General features: G+C 41.2%; 1 protein-coding gene and 1 long non-coding RNA gene across 2 annotated transcripts in view; one reads left to right on the top strand and one right to left on the bottom strand.

The window, feature by feature from the left end:
* The window catches only part of LOC111872320, a 10,783-nt gene extending 4,563 nt beyond the window's left edge, over positions 1-6,220 (top strand). The window contains exons 2-4 of the mRNA XM_023866066.2: positions 921-1,988; positions 3,219-3,447; positions 4,854-6,220. Coding sequence (XP_023721834.1) covers positions 921-1,988; positions 3,219-3,447; positions 4,854-5,074 — 1,518 coding nt within the window. The 3' untranslated portion in view covers positions 5,075-6,220. The remainder of the gene's footprint in view (positions 1-920; positions 1,989-3,218; positions 3,448-4,853) is intronic.
* LOC117282944 overlaps positions 1-20,893 on the bottom strand; it is a 310,877-nt gene that overhangs the window by 274,031 nt on the left and 15,953 nt on the right. The window lies entirely within an intron of this gene.

The following is a 20,893-nucleotide window of genomic DNA, read 5'->3' as shown; positions in this document are numbered from 1 at the left end:
CTTGCGACGAGCTGATCACTCGCCCAAGGAGTCCTACCGAATGTGTAAGATCTAGAAAAACCGAAGTGAACGGAGAAGTTCATGGAGGTAGGCCTAGGCCCACTGGGGCTGTAGTGCCAAGGGGAAAAAAAAAGACGTTTGCACATATTCGCCAAGATCATATCAGTCCAAAATCAAATTTTATAGACTTCTGTAGAGTCCTAAAATAGATTAAAAATTCGGACAAACATAAGCGAAACCTTACCATTTACCGATTAATTAAACGTGTTCTATACATACAGTACATAAACATCAGACAGCTCTCGTCGTGTACATGTCTCTATTCCCGTTCTTTCTTCACGTCTTGGACATCAGGATGTTCCTCTTCCTCCTTTAGGCACTTACGTTTTATAATTTTAATTTGTTCGTCAGTTATATAAACCTTCATAACATACAGATAAAATAATTTTGCACTTCTTTTTGAGATGCAGCACAGATGGTCTAGTGGTCAGAGATCCTGGCTACAGATTCAGAGGTCCGGGTTCGATTCCCGGCGCTACCATATTTTCTGAGAAGTAGTGGGTCTGGAACGGGGTCCACTCAGCCTCGTGAGGATAATTGAGGAGCTATTTCAAGGAAATAACGGCTCCGGTCTAGAAAACTGAAATTAACGGCCATGGGGATTCGTTGCACTGACCATGCGACACCCTCTGTCGGTAGTTTGCATTAACTTCGCCGACAAGCGACGGTAGCTCGATCGGTGTAGTTGGCGTGTGGACTCAAGCCACGGAGTTCGTTTTGTACAGATGGTATATAATTCCGAAATGAACAATATAACAAGGTTATGACGCCGATTTTCCATGGCAACCTGTCACTTTCATCCCATTCCACTGCAAGGCCTCTTAATACAAATGTGTAATTACTGTTTTTATTCTGTCCAGATATCGATTGAACTGAAACATCAGCCCAAGTCTGCTCTGAGGAAGGGTGCGGAGGACACGTGGACACTGAAAATAAAACACACGCCCAAAACATTTCAAATACACAGAAACGTACATGGCTTCTATTATAATAACAATGAAGTTCCAGTGGTTAATAAATCATCAAAATATAACAAGAACCCTTGGCAACAGATCATCGATGCCATAGATACCGACGCTGAAGACGCCGATGTCCCGGTATATAATAAATTCCGCCGGTCTGCCAAACCAAAGAAGGGGAAATCTCGACGTCAATTATCCCCAAAATCACAGATCACTAGAGAAATGAGAGCCAGTATCACACAGCTGAACGATACGGTGATCCAGCCTGTTTTACAGGAACCGCCAATCATGAAACAAGTAGTTCAAGAGAATCAACAGCTGCGAGTTGCATTTAACAGACTTGATAATGACACAAGTCAAATGGGAAACACTGATGAATCATTTCAAGAATTAAATGAGACACCATGGGACAATGTTGCAGCTGTGATGTTGGAGTCCGTCGCAAATCATAGTCTGTCAGTCGAAAAGAGCCTGGATCAGCAAGAGTCCACAGACAGTGGCGCTGATCGGGAGCAAGAAGAACTACTGGAAGCAGACGCATTGCCGCTAGAGCAGTCTGAAGAGGGAGACGAATTAGAAGTAAATAAAGGAACTGCCTCATTTCATGACACAAGAGAAAACAGAACTGTTCATACACGTAATTATGATAATGAGGCATGGAACCGAACTGAAGGAGTGGACGCCGATGCTGAGGAAGAGGAGAATTCGAGAAACTCGACGGAAGGAGCTGAAGTAGCTGCCATTTTGAATGGAGAACACGTCCTTAGTGAATCGGATTATGTAGTAGAAGATCCAACAGTGAGAGAATATGATAAAGAGGACGGAGAACTAGAAGATAATTACGATAACATGGGGGTTGGACGTGGGGACTCCGAGCCTACATCCGAAATGAAAAGAATTATGGACTGGTTTCCAAGATCAAAATTGTTAACCACGGAGAACAACGGATACAAGTTATTTCCTGGGGTAAGTTCACGTAACAAAAGGAACACTAATACTCAATTGTGGTGGCGCTCGGTGGCGCAGTTGATGGAGGCACTATGCTACAAGCTGGAAGGTCGTGGGTTCGATTCCCGATGAGATCATGGATTTTTTTTTCAATTTACCTAATCCTTCCAGCCGCACTGTGGCCCTGGAGGTTGACTCAGCCTCTAACAGAAATGACTACCAGGAATCTTCCTGGGGGTAAAGGGCGGCCGGCGCGTAAGGCTGACAACCTTACCGCCATCTGTGAGTCGATTGTCTAGAAAATGTGGGAGACTCAAAGTCTCACAATCCTATGGGCCTTCACGGCCTGTTGCAGGGATCTTTGCTCTTAAGAATCAAATGTCAACAGATCTCTCCCGGAAGAACTCACTTCTTAGACAAAAGGCTCCAAAGGGAAGAGATGCTTGAAAGATCTGATATCTGTAGGCTATACTTCAAGTCAGATTTCTTAAATTGAACAAATATATTCATTCATCTCCTAGAATTATTTAAAATTTTAGTTGAATATTTAAAAATTATTAGATACTGAATTATACCACAAGGCATATCCCTAGGTCCAATAATTTCCCGAGTTATAGGACAGCTCATTTTAATAAAATCAGTATTTTACTTCCCTGATATTATTTCGCCTTACTGAAAATTCTTTTCTAATTATAATATGCGTTGAAATTCATTCCACTTTCTCGTGATTAAATTTCATTCTTAAAATAAGTATCATATATTTACATATGGCCTACAAATACTCGTTTTACTATTAAAAGTACACGGGAATTACTTCGTAAGTATGGATCAGCAAGTACCACAAGAAAGCAACTTATAAGGAACTTCCAAGTAAGGCATTATGGCCGTGATAATAAAAAGACATTTTTAGTTTCTGCATACATCAGTGACAACTCCACTATCACGTTTCCTAAACCATCTAGGTAGAAAGCCTGAGACAACATCCATAGCTCAATGGGTATTGTGACTAAGCTCAGGGTTCGATTCCCGGCGGTGACGGACCAGCGTTCAGACTAGCTATGGAGCCAACTCCGCCTCTAGGCAAATGATACCAAGGGCTTCTTTTCCCGGGGCTAAACTGGCCGGACCGTGATTCTAACCACTCACGTCTATCTAGTGAAGAATTTTAAGAAAATTTTGAGTAACATCACAGTAATAAGGCCAAAATTATGTATGTATGCATAAATTCATGTATGTATTTTCTGACAGGTGGGCTGGTTCAAGCTGATTACGTGGCCGGAGCGTTGGTCCAATGCGCAGAAGGTGTGTAAATTAGAGATGGCGCATCTAGCAGTGCCCGATACGAGGCAGAAAGTACGGGTATTCCTGCAGATATTTAAGAATTATCCCGACGTGTTGGAGCAAGCCATCCTGCAAAGACAGGTGTACGTGGGTGTACACAGCTCGGGACAGGATAGAAATTTCAGCACAGTGCTCGGTAAGTTCACACGCAGCTCCGCCATTCATCAGTGCATGTGGACAACTGGAGCCTTTGTTCTGCACCGTCTCTCTTCACGAGGAATGAACAGAGGATGCGGGTCCTTCAGAACAGAAGTTGAATAGAAGAGCGATGTTTGAAGTTTTCACGGCCGTAACTCTGAACATTTCCGCCTTCTGTCATCTGACGCCTTGTTATCTGGTTGCTAGGTTCTTTCACTCTGAGTATGAAGACAAGAGGTTCCATTGAGAATTGTTACACGTATTAATCTCCCTTAATAGATGATGTCACATCTCAGAAAGATTACAAAAATCTCACATTCATCTCTCAGTATATTTCTGTGCTGATAACTGAAAATGCGAGTTAGTTAAACCTGGTCAAAATGATGTAACTGCATCACACAATTCTCCGTACTAAAAAGATAAAACGTGTTATGTCGTCAAGCACAACACTTCATTCAGTGATACTGTGCAAACAAACAACAAACTCCGTGGTTTTAGTCCGCAAGCGAACTATACCGACCGAGTGACCGCCGCTTGTCAGCGAAGTTAGTGAAAACTTTAACGGATAGAGGGTGTCGCGTGGTCAGCGCAACGGATCGTAACGGCCGATAATTTCGGTTTTCTAGACCGGAGCCGCAATACTCAGATAGCCCTCAAAATCCCAGTTGATTTTATATGTACCAGTTTAACACACTACAACCCTGCTTTCTGTCTATAAACTCTATTTGTGTGTTTTGTATGGTTCTTACAACAAGCAACTTTTGTTTTCCTAAACAACATCAAATGTTTTTATTTGTAGAGGAAATGTAATGTGATTTCTGTGAGGTACGAACTGGAATTCCTATATATCATTTAGAATAAACTCACAGAAAAATATGGGACATGGGTCCCTCGGGTTCCGAAACAATGATGACTGTGCTGGCGAAGACCAGCAGTAAGTTACAGATCAATTTTTACAGGGCGAAACATATTTCTTTACATACACGTATCTGTTATGTACTATGACTTAATCCTAGTTCTCATAACACACGATATTTTCTAACAACACATTATTTCTATTGGTTATTTCGTTAACTTGTTGAGTGATTTCTTCTTTCGCTGATACTGTCAAACCAAAATGTCCGATATCTCTTTATGTTATGTTAACTGTTAAATAATTATGTCTTAAATTATTTTTTTCTGTTATAAACATACTAATTCCAACTTATCGAGCTCCATAATTTACAATTTATACTGTATTTTATCATCAGTCATTCTATCCAAATGTTTCATGTAATTTATTTTGTATTGGTTGTGATATTTTTCAATAATATCTTCATTTTCATTACTGTCTATCGTAGTACCCCTTTTATCTGGTAAGGCAGTTCTTCAATTTGTTACATTAATGATTTTTGTGCCCCGCAGGCAAGCCGTTTCTCCCGAAATTCCCGATCTGGTTCCCGAACGAACCCGACAATGCAGATCCTGGGGAAGACTGCGTTACCTTCCACGCGGAAGGAAAGATCCGGGACGTGCCCTGCTTCTATAACCTGCCCTTCCTTTGCGAGAAAGAACTTGATGACTCCTGGACGACAAGAGAACCGGATGCCAGCTTCTACTTTCCGCCTTCGGAACATTTCGATTAGCTGCATCAGTTGGTGTGTAAGGACTCGAGAGAAAGGAAAAACCATAAGGAGCTTCATTATTTACTGTCTTCATCAGAGAGTTTTTCAGTTTCTTGGGTGGGGTGTCCGCTTAGTACGCCGGCCACGATTTAGTCTATTGTACCAGCCCCGGACGGTAGATGAGTGTGGAGTAGTTGGTAGAATTGGCAGGGGAAACTGAAGTACTAGGAGGAAACTTTCCCCAGTTTTACTTTGTTCGCCACAAATCTCACATTACTTGACCTGGGCTCGAACCCGGGCGACTAACCGCCTGATCCATAACACCGCCCTTCATTAGATAACATTAGGGCATACTAACCCTGCTATTGGGTATTTTCACCGTTTGGTAGTTAATTGTGTTTCTGACATTTCGGAGGAATATTCTGCTCCCATTTTCGAGATCCAAGTGAATATTATTACTGTGTATACACGTTATAAGTTGCAGATCCAACAGATTCAGGAGTGGGGGAAAGGTTGCTTGTCTGGACAGCGTCAACAGAAATGGTGAATAACGGGAATTATGACCAAGACGGCCCTTATCCTATGTACATTCACTCTGAAGATGAAAGCAGCGTGTTCCTCCGAAAAGCCGGCAACACGGACCACTATCACACGGTTCAAATAACCAAAAGGTGAATCATCATGAAAACCTAAAATTTCTGTCATTACGATAAAGAAATCAAGAGAAAAGATTGGAGGCGCACGTGGCACGCATGGGAGTCATGAGAATTATATACAGAACTTTGGTCCAAAAATCCTATAGGGAAGCAACAACTTTGAATACCTAGATGTAGACGGGAGGAAAGCTTTAACGTGGATCATAGATAAATGGATTATTTGGCTCAAGATATATCGGCCTATAATCGTCAGTTCTTGCGATCATTGTAATGTACTTCCGGGTTCCATAAGATTTTAAGATTTTATAAGACTATATTAGTCGGATACTATGTAATGAAGACGCAGTTTTTTTCTATGAGAAATAGAATGTGTTCAAATATTATTCAGTTTAACAAGCAATTATAGCTAAGGAGAATGGTTGTCTTAGGTAGGCCGCAAACCGGCATGCGTCAAGACACGATGTCTGTAACATGACACAGAGAAAGAAGCACAGTTGAAAGGAATGAGATTATGAAAACCACCGCACACCGGTCTGAGTCATGACGTCAGCATCATGACTCAGACCGGTGTGCGGGGGTTTTCATAATCTCATTCGTTTCAACTGTCCTCCTTTCTTTGTGTCATGTCACAGACATCGTGCCTTGACTGTTACATGTCTTGACGCATGCCGGTGTGCGGCCTACATTACACATTCAAAACCGGAATATCAAGTACAGTGTTAATTAAATACGATGGGCCAAAGAATGTCTTAGTTTTAGGGAACAAGTGGGTTCACCATCATGTTCACAAAAAAAAAAAATTAAAACGACCCTACAGTAAAAAGTAAAGCTGTCCCTGTACCAGGCCGTGAAGGCCCATAGGGTTGTGAGACGTTGAGGATCCCACATTATCTAGACAATCGGCTCAAAGATGGCGGTAAAATTGTCAACCTTACGCGCCGGTCGGGCTTTACTCCCCAGGAAAATTATTTAATTAATTCCTGGTACTAATTTCTGATAGAGGCTGAGTCGACCCCAGGGCCATAGTGAGGTTGGAAGGATTAGGTCAATTGAAGAAAATCCAATGACCTCATCGGGACTTGAACCCGCGACCTTCCGGCTTGTAGCATAGCCCCTCAACCAACTACGCTACCGAAAATTCAAAACATTCCACAAAATATTCTCATTTGTTTCCTTGAGATAATTTATAATATTATTCTCACATGTAAGCACAAACCTCCAAACTATCTCAGTTCTTGAGATCTCCCGATCAATTATTGTACGAATTTTTAATTTCTTCCATGCGTTCTATATGTACCGCACATCTCAACTACGTTTACTCGCTGTACGAGGGTTGGGATAGGAATTCAAAGTATGAAGCTCCTCATTGTAGTGTATTTGCAGTGCCCGCGCAGAAATATACACACTCCAATTAGAGTAATGTTTTCCGTAGTTCGTAGTGGGTCTAGGGTCTCGGGTTCACACACGTGTCGCTGTGCTTTCACAACAGGTGCCGTTACCATGGTTACCATGAAAATATATTCATTGCCATCATGGTTCCAATTATCTCCTTATAATAGAAAGAATTTGGTTTGGACTTGAACCCATGCACGTAACAGAAAAATCAACAAATTCCTTAGCGTTTAACTTCACAAAAGAATAACTTTTTATTTACACTTATCAGCTGAAATTATAAGTTTTATAGATACGTTGTGTGACGTGGAGTTTGACGGGTGGGGTTGGGTTGGGTAAACTGTTGCTGGTTCTCGCCAGCAAATGCATCCTTGGTTCCGATTATGTGGAACACATGACGATATTTTGCTGTCACGTTACTATGGGAGCCGTGCAAATCTGGTCAGACGGGACACTCAGAACTGTATATATTAGTATAGAGTTTCCTTGTCCTCCTGTTACGTAATATAGTTCAGGTTCCAATAATTATATGCGAGACGCCTGTTCTTACTACTTACATGTGCATCGTAAAACAGTAATATTCCTGCAAGCTGTTCTGCTGTTTCAATGTGGAACATTCTCTCAAACTTTGTGATACCACAAGCCCCTAAAATAATATTTAAATGAAGCGACCCGGCCATTAAACTTCCCGGTCAGCGAAAATTACCTTTCTGCACAATGTTTCAGGTCCACATCAGACTGTACTGTAACAACAGGAACCTAAATATCTTTACAGCATCTCCACATCTACAGTAAGCTTTACAGTCAAGAAAAGCGCAATTCTTTCCATTGTTGCAGATCTCGTTGAGGTTGTACGGTGACAGGTGAAACTTGGCTTTCCAGCCTATCTGCACCTGCAGTAAGCTATAAAATGTTCCTCTAATGTCATGAAGAAATTAGCAAGATGTTTCACCCGTGTAGCTACATTTTCCCGACAGCACCAACAAAAAAACTTTCAGTCTTACTCAATTGCTATGAATAAATCCCTAATTACAATTACATTTTAAATAATTCTTCGGACACTGACGATATAACCTTAGAGCAAGGTGGTTGTGACCCACAGCCGAGAAACCATGCTTTATCCTCTAACGATTACGTGATGTCTTTCTATCGACGAACGTTAAAACTTGACAAGCGAAGCACTTCCCTGACGGTGCGGTTGTTAGCAGATTTAAACTACCGTATTTACGCATGTATAGGCCGCACATTTTTTGCCAAAAATTCAAGAGGAAAACTGGGGTGCGGCTTATATTCGAAATGTTCGAAATCACACTTCATTTAAAAAAAATTATATTCATAATTAGTAATACAGGGTGTTCTACTCCTGAAATAATATTCCAAGAAAATTATTTTTTCTATAATTTCTGTCTGAAAATTGTACTGCGGCCTATACACGTACGCGGCCTATACATGCGTAAATACGATAATTCTCATGAATAAGTGGAGATGATTGGGTTTGTAAACCATAAAATCTTTGACAACTCATAAATGCGTGAAGTGAAATATATATATCGAAATCAGGTCCTACGCGGAACGCCGTAGTTTTAACAAGATCAAATCGCGTGTAAACACATTCGCCGTAAGGGACTGCATTAACAAAAGCAGTAATCTGATAATTCTGCACTACAGACTGAGGCGATATGAAATGTAACTCGTACATAAAGGTTTCGGTTCCATATTGAGGGATCATATCTTACGCGGTAACTGCCTTCTAGAAGAAGTTACTGAAGGAAAGATAAGACGAGAAGACGAGGAAGAAGACGTAAGAAGATGCTGGATGACCTTGGGGACAGAAGAGGATATTCTCATTTGAAGGAGAAAGCTCTAGATCGCATTAAATGGAGAAATTGTTTTGGAAGAGACTGTGGACCTGTCGTCTTGACAGATTACAGATGAATGAATAATTGAGGGAACGGATGTCAATATTACTATGAACATTGGCCGTATGGTTTACTTGAGACTTAGAACAGGAGTACGTTTAAAGCAGTTTTCAGAAAGGAACTTCAAAAACCAAATATAATTCCATTTTATCTCAGAAGTGAGTTTAGCAGAACGAAATAAGATGGCATATATTAGCATTATCTGTGTGAGACTATGCAGCAGCAAGACTTTCTGATTGTATTACATGAAAATATTTTTTTTGTAAAATAATTAGATGAAATACACTGAAAAGAAACTGTTTCACCTAACTACCAGCTATACTTGACACACTACGTAGGACATTAGTAACCATTCCCATGATATGAACCATGTTTAACTGAAAGCCACCCACTCCCTATCCTCAGCCAGATTAATCAAATCAATGCCACCCCATACTATTTCTCGGAGATACATTTAATATTTCCCTTCCACCTGAGTCCAAGTCTCCCTTTTGGCTTTCCTACCAAAACTCTGCGGGGCACGCGGTAGCGTAGTTGTTTGAGGCACTATGCTACAAGCCGGAAGGTCGCGGGTTCAAGTCCCGATGAGGTCATTGGATTTTTTTTAACTGACCTTATCCTTCCAGCCGCACTATGGCCCTGGGGTCGACTCAGCCACTAACAGAAATGAGTACCAGGAATTCATTAAATAATATTCTTGGGGAGTAAAGCGCGGCCGGCGCGTAAGGGTGACAACCTTACCGCCATCTTTGAGCCGATTGTCTAGATACTGTGGGAGCCTCAACGTCTCACAACCCTATGGGCCTTCACGGCCTGGTACAGGGATACCTTTACTTCTTTTTTTTTTTTACTTGCCAAAACTCTGTGTGCACTCACCTCTTGACGTGAGCTTTCTATTTATACTTGACGAAGAGTACACGTTATGAAGCTCCACACTAGGCGACTCTTCATCCAGATATTATTATAAGATTAAAACAAGGCTGGGATGATGGGTAAGGAAGCGGCCTCCGTAGTCTAGGGGTAACGTTCCCACCTCATGACTCAAGGCACGCGGGTTCAAACCCGGCGGAGGTCGTGGAATTTTTAAGGGCGGAAAAATTCAGGGAACAAGTCCTCCGGGAGGGACTTTAAGCCGTGGGTCCCGTGTCGTAGCTTTACTGCACGTAAAAGAACCTCATGCCTCAAGGAGGCCTCTGAGCCAAATTATGAAGGACTTTTCCCGCCCAACAATAGTCTCTAACGCCTCTGGTAGATGGGGGAAGCATCTAGATACCGCTGAGCCAGTAGAGGCCGAACTCGTTGGCTGAGTCGGGACTGATGGCACGCACCAGTATCGGTAGGGTATAGAGACTGGTAGAATATCACAGGGGGACGTACAAGAGACCACTGGTCGCGGTGCATGGGGAAACGCACCCCCTCCAATAATAATAATAATAATAATAATGGGTAAGGAATGTAGACTCATAGGTAAGAAGTGCATATAAAATCTTGCTAGGAAAACCCGAAGGCATGAGACATAATCATAGATGGGAATGTTATATTTAAACAGACTTAAAGAAATAAGATGAGACTGCGTGAGCTGGACTGATCTGGCTCAGGATAAGGGCCAGTTGAGGGCTCTTGTGGACACGGCAAAGAACCTTCTTATTCTGTAAAATACTGGGTATTTCTTGAGGAGCGAAGCAAATATTAGCTTCTCAAGAAGTGCTCAGCGCCGCAGAATTCGTTAGAACAAAAGCTGAAGCCATTCCAACAGTTTCCTTTCCAGGGGTAAATCAGTGCTAGAAACGTATACACATTTGTGTGAAGCTGCTCGTGTAAACAGACAAGCGCCCCCTTTCGCTTCTCAGTTCCTTGAATTCCAAGAAATATCACGGTTGCCTTTTTTCACACCAGAGTGCTCTGCAGTGCTCAGATGTCAGCCATGTTTACACTAGTTTGTTTCATGATTACAGAGTGATACAAATCTTCTTGACATATTGCGTCTCCAGTTTACTGTTTTGTCTAAACGGTTGGTGAAACTGAGACGTATTTTAAAGATACGAGTAAAAATACACAACCTTTTTTCAAGTAAGTTACAATGAATGAACACATCTGTGTGTGTTAAATGAATCTTTCATTCGCGGTAGAAGGCAAACATTACTAAGATGTCTCGTGGACCAACGACAGGAACGTGTTTATAAAACGTCAAGTTAGAGTGATGTAGGACACCCAGAGTAACAGGGAAATAATTACGAACCTCAAATTTTAAAAAAGTTGTTCTCTGAAGTTCTGAAGTCGGGATAGCGACTGGCTATGGGATGGACGACCTAGGGGTCGGAGTTCGAGTACCGGTAGGGTCAAGAATTTTCACCTCTCCACGTCTTCCACACGCGGCGAGCTTCCTATCCAATGGGTACATGGAACTCTTTCCCGGGAGTAAAGCGGTCAGGGCGTGAAGCTAGCCACTCACCTGCAACTAGTGCCGAGGACAAGAAAATATGGGTCTCTAATCCACTCGCCCATATGCCTCCATGGCGTTGTGCTTAATTATTTAAGCACAGGGTCAACTTTTACGTTTTTCTATCACATCTACAGCGTTGTCAGGTTTCAGTGTAGAGGTTAATGCTTGACTTGAGTTGCAGCAAACATGTACCTCACCCACTGTATACAGCTCACAGGGCGAATGTTGGAAGCTTTTTGTGTGACAGTGTGCGTGATTGCGCTTTTGTGCTTGTCAGTAAGTGAGTGGACTGCCGTGCTCTGAGTCTCTTTACTTAACTCAGCGTTGTAATTTGTAATTCAAAAAAGTTCTTTAGAATCTAAGTGGCAAAACACGTGCACAAGACAGGCTGACACTTTTTGCATTTCATTTAAAAGAGTTATGAACAAAAGCATTCTACATGTTTCAGACTCAAATGCGAAGGTTAAATAACGAACTACAGTAAAACACAGCTTCATCTCAGCTGCTGTGCTTAACGCATAGTCTGATAAAGTCCATTACATCTATAATGAAAACGTTCCACGGAAGCCAATAACGACGTTTGAGCCAATATATATAGGACCTGCCGATCACGGTAGCCGCGCGGTCTAAGTCATGCACTCCCTTCACTCGCTCAGAAGCCGGGATCGTGGGTTCGAATCCCACAGAAGACATGGATGTTTGGTATGTGTATGTGTTTATTTTGTGTTTTTGTTGTCCTGTGTTTAGGCAGAGGTCTTGCAACGAGCTGATCACTCATCCAAGGAGTTCTAGCGGACGTAAAATTGAAAAAAAACTCAAAACCGTAAGATATAAGAGGAACGGATTAAGTAGGTATTTAGGGCCTTGAGCTTGGATGGACTCTGAACTGGGAACATTGTCATCACGAAATATAAATATAAGGATTAAAAAATCAAAAATATAACATGGGCAGGAAAAACAAGAAATACATTAAATATTCTAATTTTAAAATATGAAGGGAAGGAGGGCAGTTGAGAAAATTGAGCTCAATTATGGGGATAATATTAAAATGAATCTCTCTTTTTAATTTTTTATTTAAAACGACGCTGCCAGTATCAGGGCTATAACGTCGATGACAGGATTATTAATAAATACGGAGCAGTTGGTGGAATGAGAATTGGGGAAACATAAGTACTAGGGGAAGGCCTTCACCAGTGTCACTTTGTCCACCACAAATCCCACATGATCGTACCTGGGATGTAACCCCCGACGCCGCGGTCAGAAACAGACTATCCGCCTGTGTTGTGGTACGGTCTGAAGCCTCATAAACAAGATGTAATCATGTGAAATTGGATTCATCTGGCTAATAATACAGTGTAGTGTAGAGACTTTCTAACAGGTGACAATATTATGATTGAAATGATATGAATGACACTACATCAACATTATTAGACGCTATAGGGATCGTTGACAATAAATCATGAAAGATTTGGAAGGAAATATTAATGTTCTTGTTTGAGAAGGAATTTCGTCATGTTCTTAGAGGTAAGGGGGATACCCAACAGAATCTCTATTTCCCATCTGATATTTGAAACGAAAAATTTCTGAAATCATCACAAGTAGAGATAACTTATTCGGGGACCTCTTGTACGGAACTTATAGTTATATTGTGGCTTATTTAACTGTACTATCTCAACTGTATGTGTTCTTCAACGTGAATGAGAGAATGCTCATGTGTGAGGGATTGGTCGTAACACTCTTTTGTGAGGCACGATCCAGGACGATGGATAAAGTCCAAAAACCCAATATATCAGTGCATTATTTGCATGGTGGAACTGAGGTGAAATAGGGAACCCCTCAGTCGAAACATTAGTTCCCCGTAGAATGAATCTCCTTCTCTAAGTCCAAATTACGAAGGACGACTACAAGGCACATTTCAAAGATTCCCGATGCATACATTTACAGAAAATGAAAGGCCCGGATGCAAGAAGCTAAATCCTCCTTGAATTTATTTCTACTGCAATTTCTTCATCAAGTTCTAGGCTTGAGTTTTACCAAAAAAATATTAATTTGTTTGGCTGCTTACCTTTAAAAAGGTAGTGTTAATGAAACATTAAAATACGGTGAAGAATTATGGATTCTGGGACATAAAGCAGTTTTCTTTTCTTTTCATTGGCGCTACAGCCCCAGTGGGCCTAGGCCTACCTCCATGAAACTCTCCGTTTCACTTCGGTTTTACTAGATCTTAGACATACGGTAGGACTCCTTGGGCGGGTGATCAGCTCGTCGCAAGGCCTCTACCTGTACACAAACACAGAAAAACGCACACAAACATCCATGCCCTGAGTGGGATTCGAACCCACGATCCCGGCTTCCGAGCAAGCGAAGACAGTGCATACCTTAGACCGCTCGGCTACCGTGACCGGCATAAAGCAGTTTAGAGGGGTGAAATTAAATAGATGTATTTCGAAGAATCATATAGCTCTTCCGTCAGGGTTGGAGAATAAGACAAACTAGGAACCAACATGAATACTGTGTAAGATTTGGGGCTTTCACGGCGGTGACTATGAAGAAAGTAGTCTTCTGGGATTTGGCACCGTGTATATGTGGTGTTAACCGACGTTTCGGAGGAACGTATCGCCCCCATCTTCAGGGTAGAAGAAAAAGTATAAGAAATCTGCAAGCGACAACACCGTGAGATACCGTTTCTCACGGTGTTGTCGCTTGCAGATTTCTTATACTTTTTCTTCTACCCTGAAGATGGGGGCGATACGTTCCTCCGAAACGTCGGTTAACACCACATATACACGGTGCCAAATCCCAGAAGACTGCTTTCAACATGAATACTGAAGCGATGTTCCTCCGAAAAGTGTAATACACAGCTTTACATGCCAGAGTACATAAATCTTCATAGTCCCCCGTGATACCCTAACATTCCTTAGAGGAACATGACATACTGAGGAGTAATGTTAAGAAAATAAACATTTTTACAATTTGATTTGATGTTCTGCGTTACTTACTGAAAACAGTTGATTAGTTACTCACATATTGGATTGGAATATTCGGGATTATGAGTCCCCAAATGCGAATAGGCCGTCGCTCTCCTGAATATACACGTTTGAAAATTCCAGTACATATATATACGCAGTCGGAGAGGCTTATTCAGAACAAATACATGGAATTTTGTTTGCTCGTCTTAAATCCGTTACAAAATATTTAAACGCTAGTTTTATGAGATTAAACGACAGGTTTCCACTCCCATGCGAAGCACTAAAATCCTATGAAAATCTACTCCATCTATGCGTTGAATATTGTACATATATTCGCAGGTGTCCCTGATCGAATTTTAGGCTCTGGCTCAACGTATATAGTGAGAGAAGAATGCAAATGGAATTCTTGTATGCTACCAAAAGTATGCTCATGTCAGAATGCTCAGCCTTATAGCGCAGACAATTCCAATTATTTTTCGTTCATTAACCGGACTCTATAAACAAGGGACATACACCCAAACAGTGTGAACATACGTGTGGAAGAGGAACAAACATGGACGCGGCAAAAGGGAAGTAACGCGGACCGGAGAGATTCATTCTCTGGCAAACACATTTTAGTGTCAACAGCGATATGCAACAGGATGGAAATACTGTGCAGTGCGACGGCTTCAAAAAGTGCACAATTGCCTGAAGATGGCCCAGTTAAGCCGAAACATTTAGAAATTGACGCGATTTTAATGTTATTTTAAATGAAACAGAGACTGTGAACAGTTTTAAGTTACATTAAAGATGGAGGTGAGTGAGTGATACATCAATGCAACAAAATGTTTAAATATAATATAATACTATAAAGAAGCCCGGTCTAGAAAATCGAGATTAACGGCCGTGGGGATTCTTTACCCTGACCACGCGACACTCTCTATCCGCTAAAGTTGACACTAACTTCGGTGACAAGCGACGGTCGCTCTGTCGGTATAGTTCGCTTGAGAACTAAAGCCACGGAGTACTATAAACAAACAAGTCTAGCATTCTATTTCGGTTAAGTAAACTACAAATGACTGTAAACGGTTCTACCTTTCTATTATCATGACGATGTGACGTGGGTGTGGGGTTGTGTGTATAAACTGTCAATAAATCCAATCATCAAACGCAAAACCCACCTATAAGTCACCCAAACCCCTCACACGTGATAATATTTTATTTATGTATAGTTTCCGGCAGGAGGAAGACGTTTCCCTTCTCCCTTACGTCCAGACCGCCTCTGGATCCAACCTAGCCTCCTCTATAATTGGTATCGCAGGAGGATTCCTCCTCATTGCAGCGACAGGGGCGTGAACTTAACGACTCACATTCATCCAGTGCCAAGGTTAAGAATTGTGGAGCTCTGTCTCCACTTCACCATACATCGTCATAGGGTGCTGCTCAATTAATTAAGCCGTGATATAATTTCACTTTTACCTTGTACTTTAATGAAGGAGACAGTACCTCACACTACACAATACAGAATGGTATAGAATGATTACTGAAAAAATGAAGTGGAAATTGTGTGGAAAGGAGATGTTACGGCCCAATATGCGATACTTTTCCTTGATTTGCCTAGCAAGACTGTGGAAAACCACTAAATACCGTATTTACGCATGTATAGACCGCACATTTTTTGCCAAAAATTCAAGAGGAAAACTGGGGTGCGGCTTATATTCGAAATATTCGAAATCACACTTCATTTAAAAAAAAATTATATTCATAATTAGTAATACAGGATGTTCTACTCCTGAAATAATATTCCAAGAAAATTATTTTTTCTATAATTTCTGTCTGAAAATTGTGCTGCGGCCTATACACGCACGCGGCCTATACATGCGTAAATACGGTATCTCAGTCAATATAACACGTCTCTGGTTTGAAACCAGGATCATAGACGAAACAGAAGACGTTCAAATAGGCTATGGTGTCAGACATGCCACGAGATCTATTTGGATAGACTCTGAGGTCGCATAGGAAGCGTACAGGGGGTAGATGGTGACCTAACCGGGATTCAAACAGTTGCCTCACTAATTTAATACAAAAGCACTGCCACGAAATGGAATCTGCTTCGTATCTTCACACAGCGATAGTTTTGATTAATACAGCGCTGTGAGTGGAGATGCGATCAATTTGGTGGTATGCACCGCGAGTGATATGCAGTCCAACGGAATTCACAGAGATGCACGCGGAATGGGAGAAATGTCACACAATTCATTCCCATTGCCAATAGTACAGCTTATGGAACCCGAAGGTTCATTATGGTGTTCACAAGAGCCCTCCACTTGTCCCTATCCTGAGCCAGATCAATCAAATCCATACCATTCCATCCTATCTCTCTAAGATCCATTTTAATATTGTCCACCCACTTACGCCTTCGTCTTCCCAGTGGTCTCTTTCCTTCCCACCAATATCCTATATACATTCCTTTTCTCCACCATCCGTGCTACATGCCCTGCTCACCTCATCTTTCTTCATGCTCTATGGCATATTATTATTATTATTATTATTATTATTATTATACACGTTCCAATGTTTCGCCAGATTTTCTGCATTTTTTTTTTCAAATTTATGGCATCAGTAACTCACTTTAAGGCTCTTTTATATATGCACGTTTTATTAGCAAAGAATTTTGATTTCTAAATAATGAAATATATATATATACAAACTGCTAAAATATTATGCTTAAAACGTTATAAATACTATCTGCCTGAATGTGTAGATTTAATGACACTGCTTCAATTGTATTTGCATACTCGTATATAACTTTAAAAGCTCTGACTTAGTGCATCGCACATCACAGAAAACCACATCAAACCTAAAATAACCTAAAAGAAAAGCCGCATTACAGTGAGCAGCAGTATCCTTGTCCACAAGAAGTTGGCCAGTTAGACCAAAACATGTAGGAGTGAAACAGTTTCCAATAAACAAACAATTAACGACAATGGAACTAGACGGTGAAAAACTCTAAAGTCAGAACTGTTTCAGTTGATTAGCCCAGGGCTGCCCAACTACAGAATACTGATAGGCCACACTGCAATTATATCCTGTACTTTACCGCGGACCGAATTACGAAAGGTGTGAACATATTCTCTCCAATGTAATGACAAAGATACGTCTCTTTCTTTTTTATTGCTAGTGGGGTGGGACTACCACTTCTGGCCTACTGTACCAGCCCCAGATGATAGGTGAGGGTGATTGTGGAGCAATTGGTGGAATGAAGATTGGCAGGGGAAACCGAAGTACTCGGAGAAAGCCTGCCCCAGCACCACTTTGTCCACCACAAATCCTACTTGACCATACCCCGGGATCGAACCCGGGCCGCAGATACTTCCATTGCAATCATAATATCTACGTGGATAATGATTAAAGCCACAGAATTAATTTTTTTTTTTTTTGAATTCAAGATTTTCAAGATGAAGAAAGGTTTTCCTACAATCTATCTGCACATCATATGAATATTAGTCATATTATTTCCGTACTTTTCTAAGAGCTGGGATAGCTCGATGTGTATAGCGACTGACTACTGGCCACAGGACGGAAGAGTCTGAGTTCGAGTCCGGTGGGGTAAGAATTTTCAATTCTATATGTTGTCCAAGCCGGCTCTGGGGTCCACCCAACCTCCTATACAATAGGTATCGGGGGCTCTTTCCTCGGGGGTAAAGCGGCCGGGGCGTGAATCTGATCTCTCACCTCCAAGGTCAAGAAATTGTGGATCTATATATCCACTTCCCATGCTCCTTCATGGCGTGGTGCTTAATTAGTTAAGCCTTTATAAAGAGAACCAAAACGTTAACACGCCTTTTGGTAACTGGACGGATAATTACGTGGGATACAAAATAGACAACAACAGTCCAAGCTAAATAACTATGAATACGATGATAAGATACTTATGCATTACTACCTATATATTCCAGGATATAAAGTATCGAAAATTATAATCTGTACATAAATATGAACCAAAAATAATACGAAACGTCTCAGCATTGCATATATACAATTCCACTCACTAGTGGAAGATGAATGCTTCTAATAAATTCGATACCAAACAAACAGAAAACTCCGTGGCCCGTAGTCCGCAAGCGAACTATACCGACCGAGCGACCGCCGCTTGTCGGCGAAGTTAGTGCCAACTTTTGCGGATAGAGGTTGTCACGTGGTCAGCGCAACGGATCCCCAGGGCCCTTAATCTATGTTTTCTAGACCGGAGCCGCTATTTCCTTGACATAGCTCCTACATTATCCTCACGATTCCTGTGTCTACAATATACTGATTAAAGAGGGTGCCAATAATGGGATAATATTCAGATATATTATTTTTTCAAGGAATTCTGAAGAAGAGGTTAGGAGCCTACTTCAAGGAGCTATGGTGCGATTTGAAAATAAGGACTAAGGAACAAATTTTAATTAACATAAAATGTGAGCGGCCTAAAAATTGAAATGTGTGTAACATGAAAATTTTCGGAATATTCCCGCGACAACAAACAGCCTCAGTGGAACATCGTCTGAAATGTACTGTGAATGTTCCTTGGTATCTAGCCCACAAAAGAAAATCTTGAAGATGAAAACAGGAAAGTGACAACATGTGTAGAGAATAGAAGGCTGTGGAAGCCTTTATGAATGTCGCATTCAGAAAGGGAGATGTAAAAGTACAGAAAACCAACGAAGGTTACGGATTTTAGAAACGGCGCTTCGAGATTATGACAATGTACATGTACGTACGTGTGCAAATAGACCGTGAATTAACTCGGTAGATGAATCTTGTCAGACACGTAACACAGAGGGCAAAAAACTGACTTCTTTGAAGAGTGAAATGAAGGACATCACATTTGATAGATAACCTGGGTCAGGCGAAACGTCTTTATTATTTTGACATAAAATTGTTACTTCCATTTTCAAAGTTCTTCACTTCCTATCCTGAAGATGGAGGCAGCGCATCCCTCCAAAACGTTAGTAATGATGTCAGATTACACGACATTATGTCCCTTATGGCAGTGAATTTCACTTCCCAACGCTTTACCCTCTCTCATATGGACTTGTACGAAACGAACAAGTGAGCACTGCCTTGAAAACTTCAAAACCGGAAATATTTGAGAAGTTCTGCCTTCTTTGATATAATGTCGTGTAGTCAGTTGAAAACCAACAGACGTTTCGGAGGAACTTGTCGCCTCCATATCCAAGGTCGAAGATTAAATCAAACAAGAAACTAAAGTGAGGCAAGTAGAAAGCAAAGCTAACACCCCCCCCCCTTCCAGTTTCTGACGTCACTCTCCTTTACGCTTCAAAGAGTTGCTATTAACTTCTCTGATTCTCGGTAATCTCTGAGTTTTCAACTTTCTTCTTTTCAATTAACTGTTTCCGTGGAATACTGAGGGAATACAACGTGTAAGAAAAGGATGCTCCTAATTACGAACCCAAAATATGTACTAATTGCCTAAATGCAATATCATTTTAAGTTTCGGTTTGTGTGTATGTGCAACAACAAGCTTTGAAGTTAATATTTTAAATTCGGAGAAAATCTCCATTTTCTCCTCTCACCAGACAAGTGCACAAACCGTCTGCTTGTGGGGAACATGACATGATGACGTAAGGTGAAATTAAATTGCGAAAAAGAGCTTAATTAACTTAGTCGTGACCTTGACCCGCTGTGTCTGTACCGGACTTCTGGGTTATGAAGATTCGAGCAGGATAATCTTCACAAGATGACAGAGCGAAATTTTATATTGTGTATATCTGCCTTGTCACCATAAAAATTGCCACCTTTTCATATATTTCCCATTTTTGTTTTGTTGCTCTGCATATTATTTCCTTTATTCACGTTATGACATCAGATTTGACTTCCTTCATAAAGGCCTGTACGTCTAGGCATATTCAGTTTTCTTCCTCTAATATAAACTTAATATTTTCAAGCTCAGTTGTTATTATTTTCAGGCTTCTCATCTGTTTCAACATCAAAATTGCAATGAAATTTTCCCACACACTGTATTAATGGTTTTCGTATTGTAGGGTGTAGTACCGTTGCTATGTAGCGATTGCAAAAAGGAATATGTGTTGCTTGGTAACGGCTGGTAAACATGCCGACACCCGAGATATTGCTAGGCAACCACCCATAACAATAGAGGGACTGTTGCAGGCGGTGTTTTCTGTTGTATCCGACTCGAGGCTATATAGCGAGGACCTCAGTCGGGCTGAGGCAATTGAAGGCAGAGCAGGGTGAAGAAAGGCTCAGCGGATGCTGTGATGACATGTGAATTGAGGAGATCAGGAGTGGAGCTGTAATTACTTGTAGTTCCGAGTGGTGTATATAAGTCGTCAATAATTTCATTCACCAATCCATACCCACTCTGTAGTAACTCTCCAAAATTGTGAGAATACTATCCTCAGGAAAACGCCGATTACTTCCAAAACATAATCAACCGGGTGGCTTTTACAACGTGTATC

Source organism: Cryptotermes secundus, unplaced genomic scaffold, assembly GCF_002891405.2.
Source record: "Cryptotermes secundus unplaced genomic scaffold, Csec_1.0 scaffold55, whole genome shotgun sequence".
In the NCBI taxonomy this organism is placed as follows: Eukaryota; Metazoa; Arthropoda; class Insecta; order Blattodea; family Kalotermitidae; genus Cryptotermes; species Cryptotermes secundus.
The sequence above is the reverse complement of the archived record's forward strand: the minus strand, read 5'-3'. Positions and strand labels throughout refer to the sequence as shown.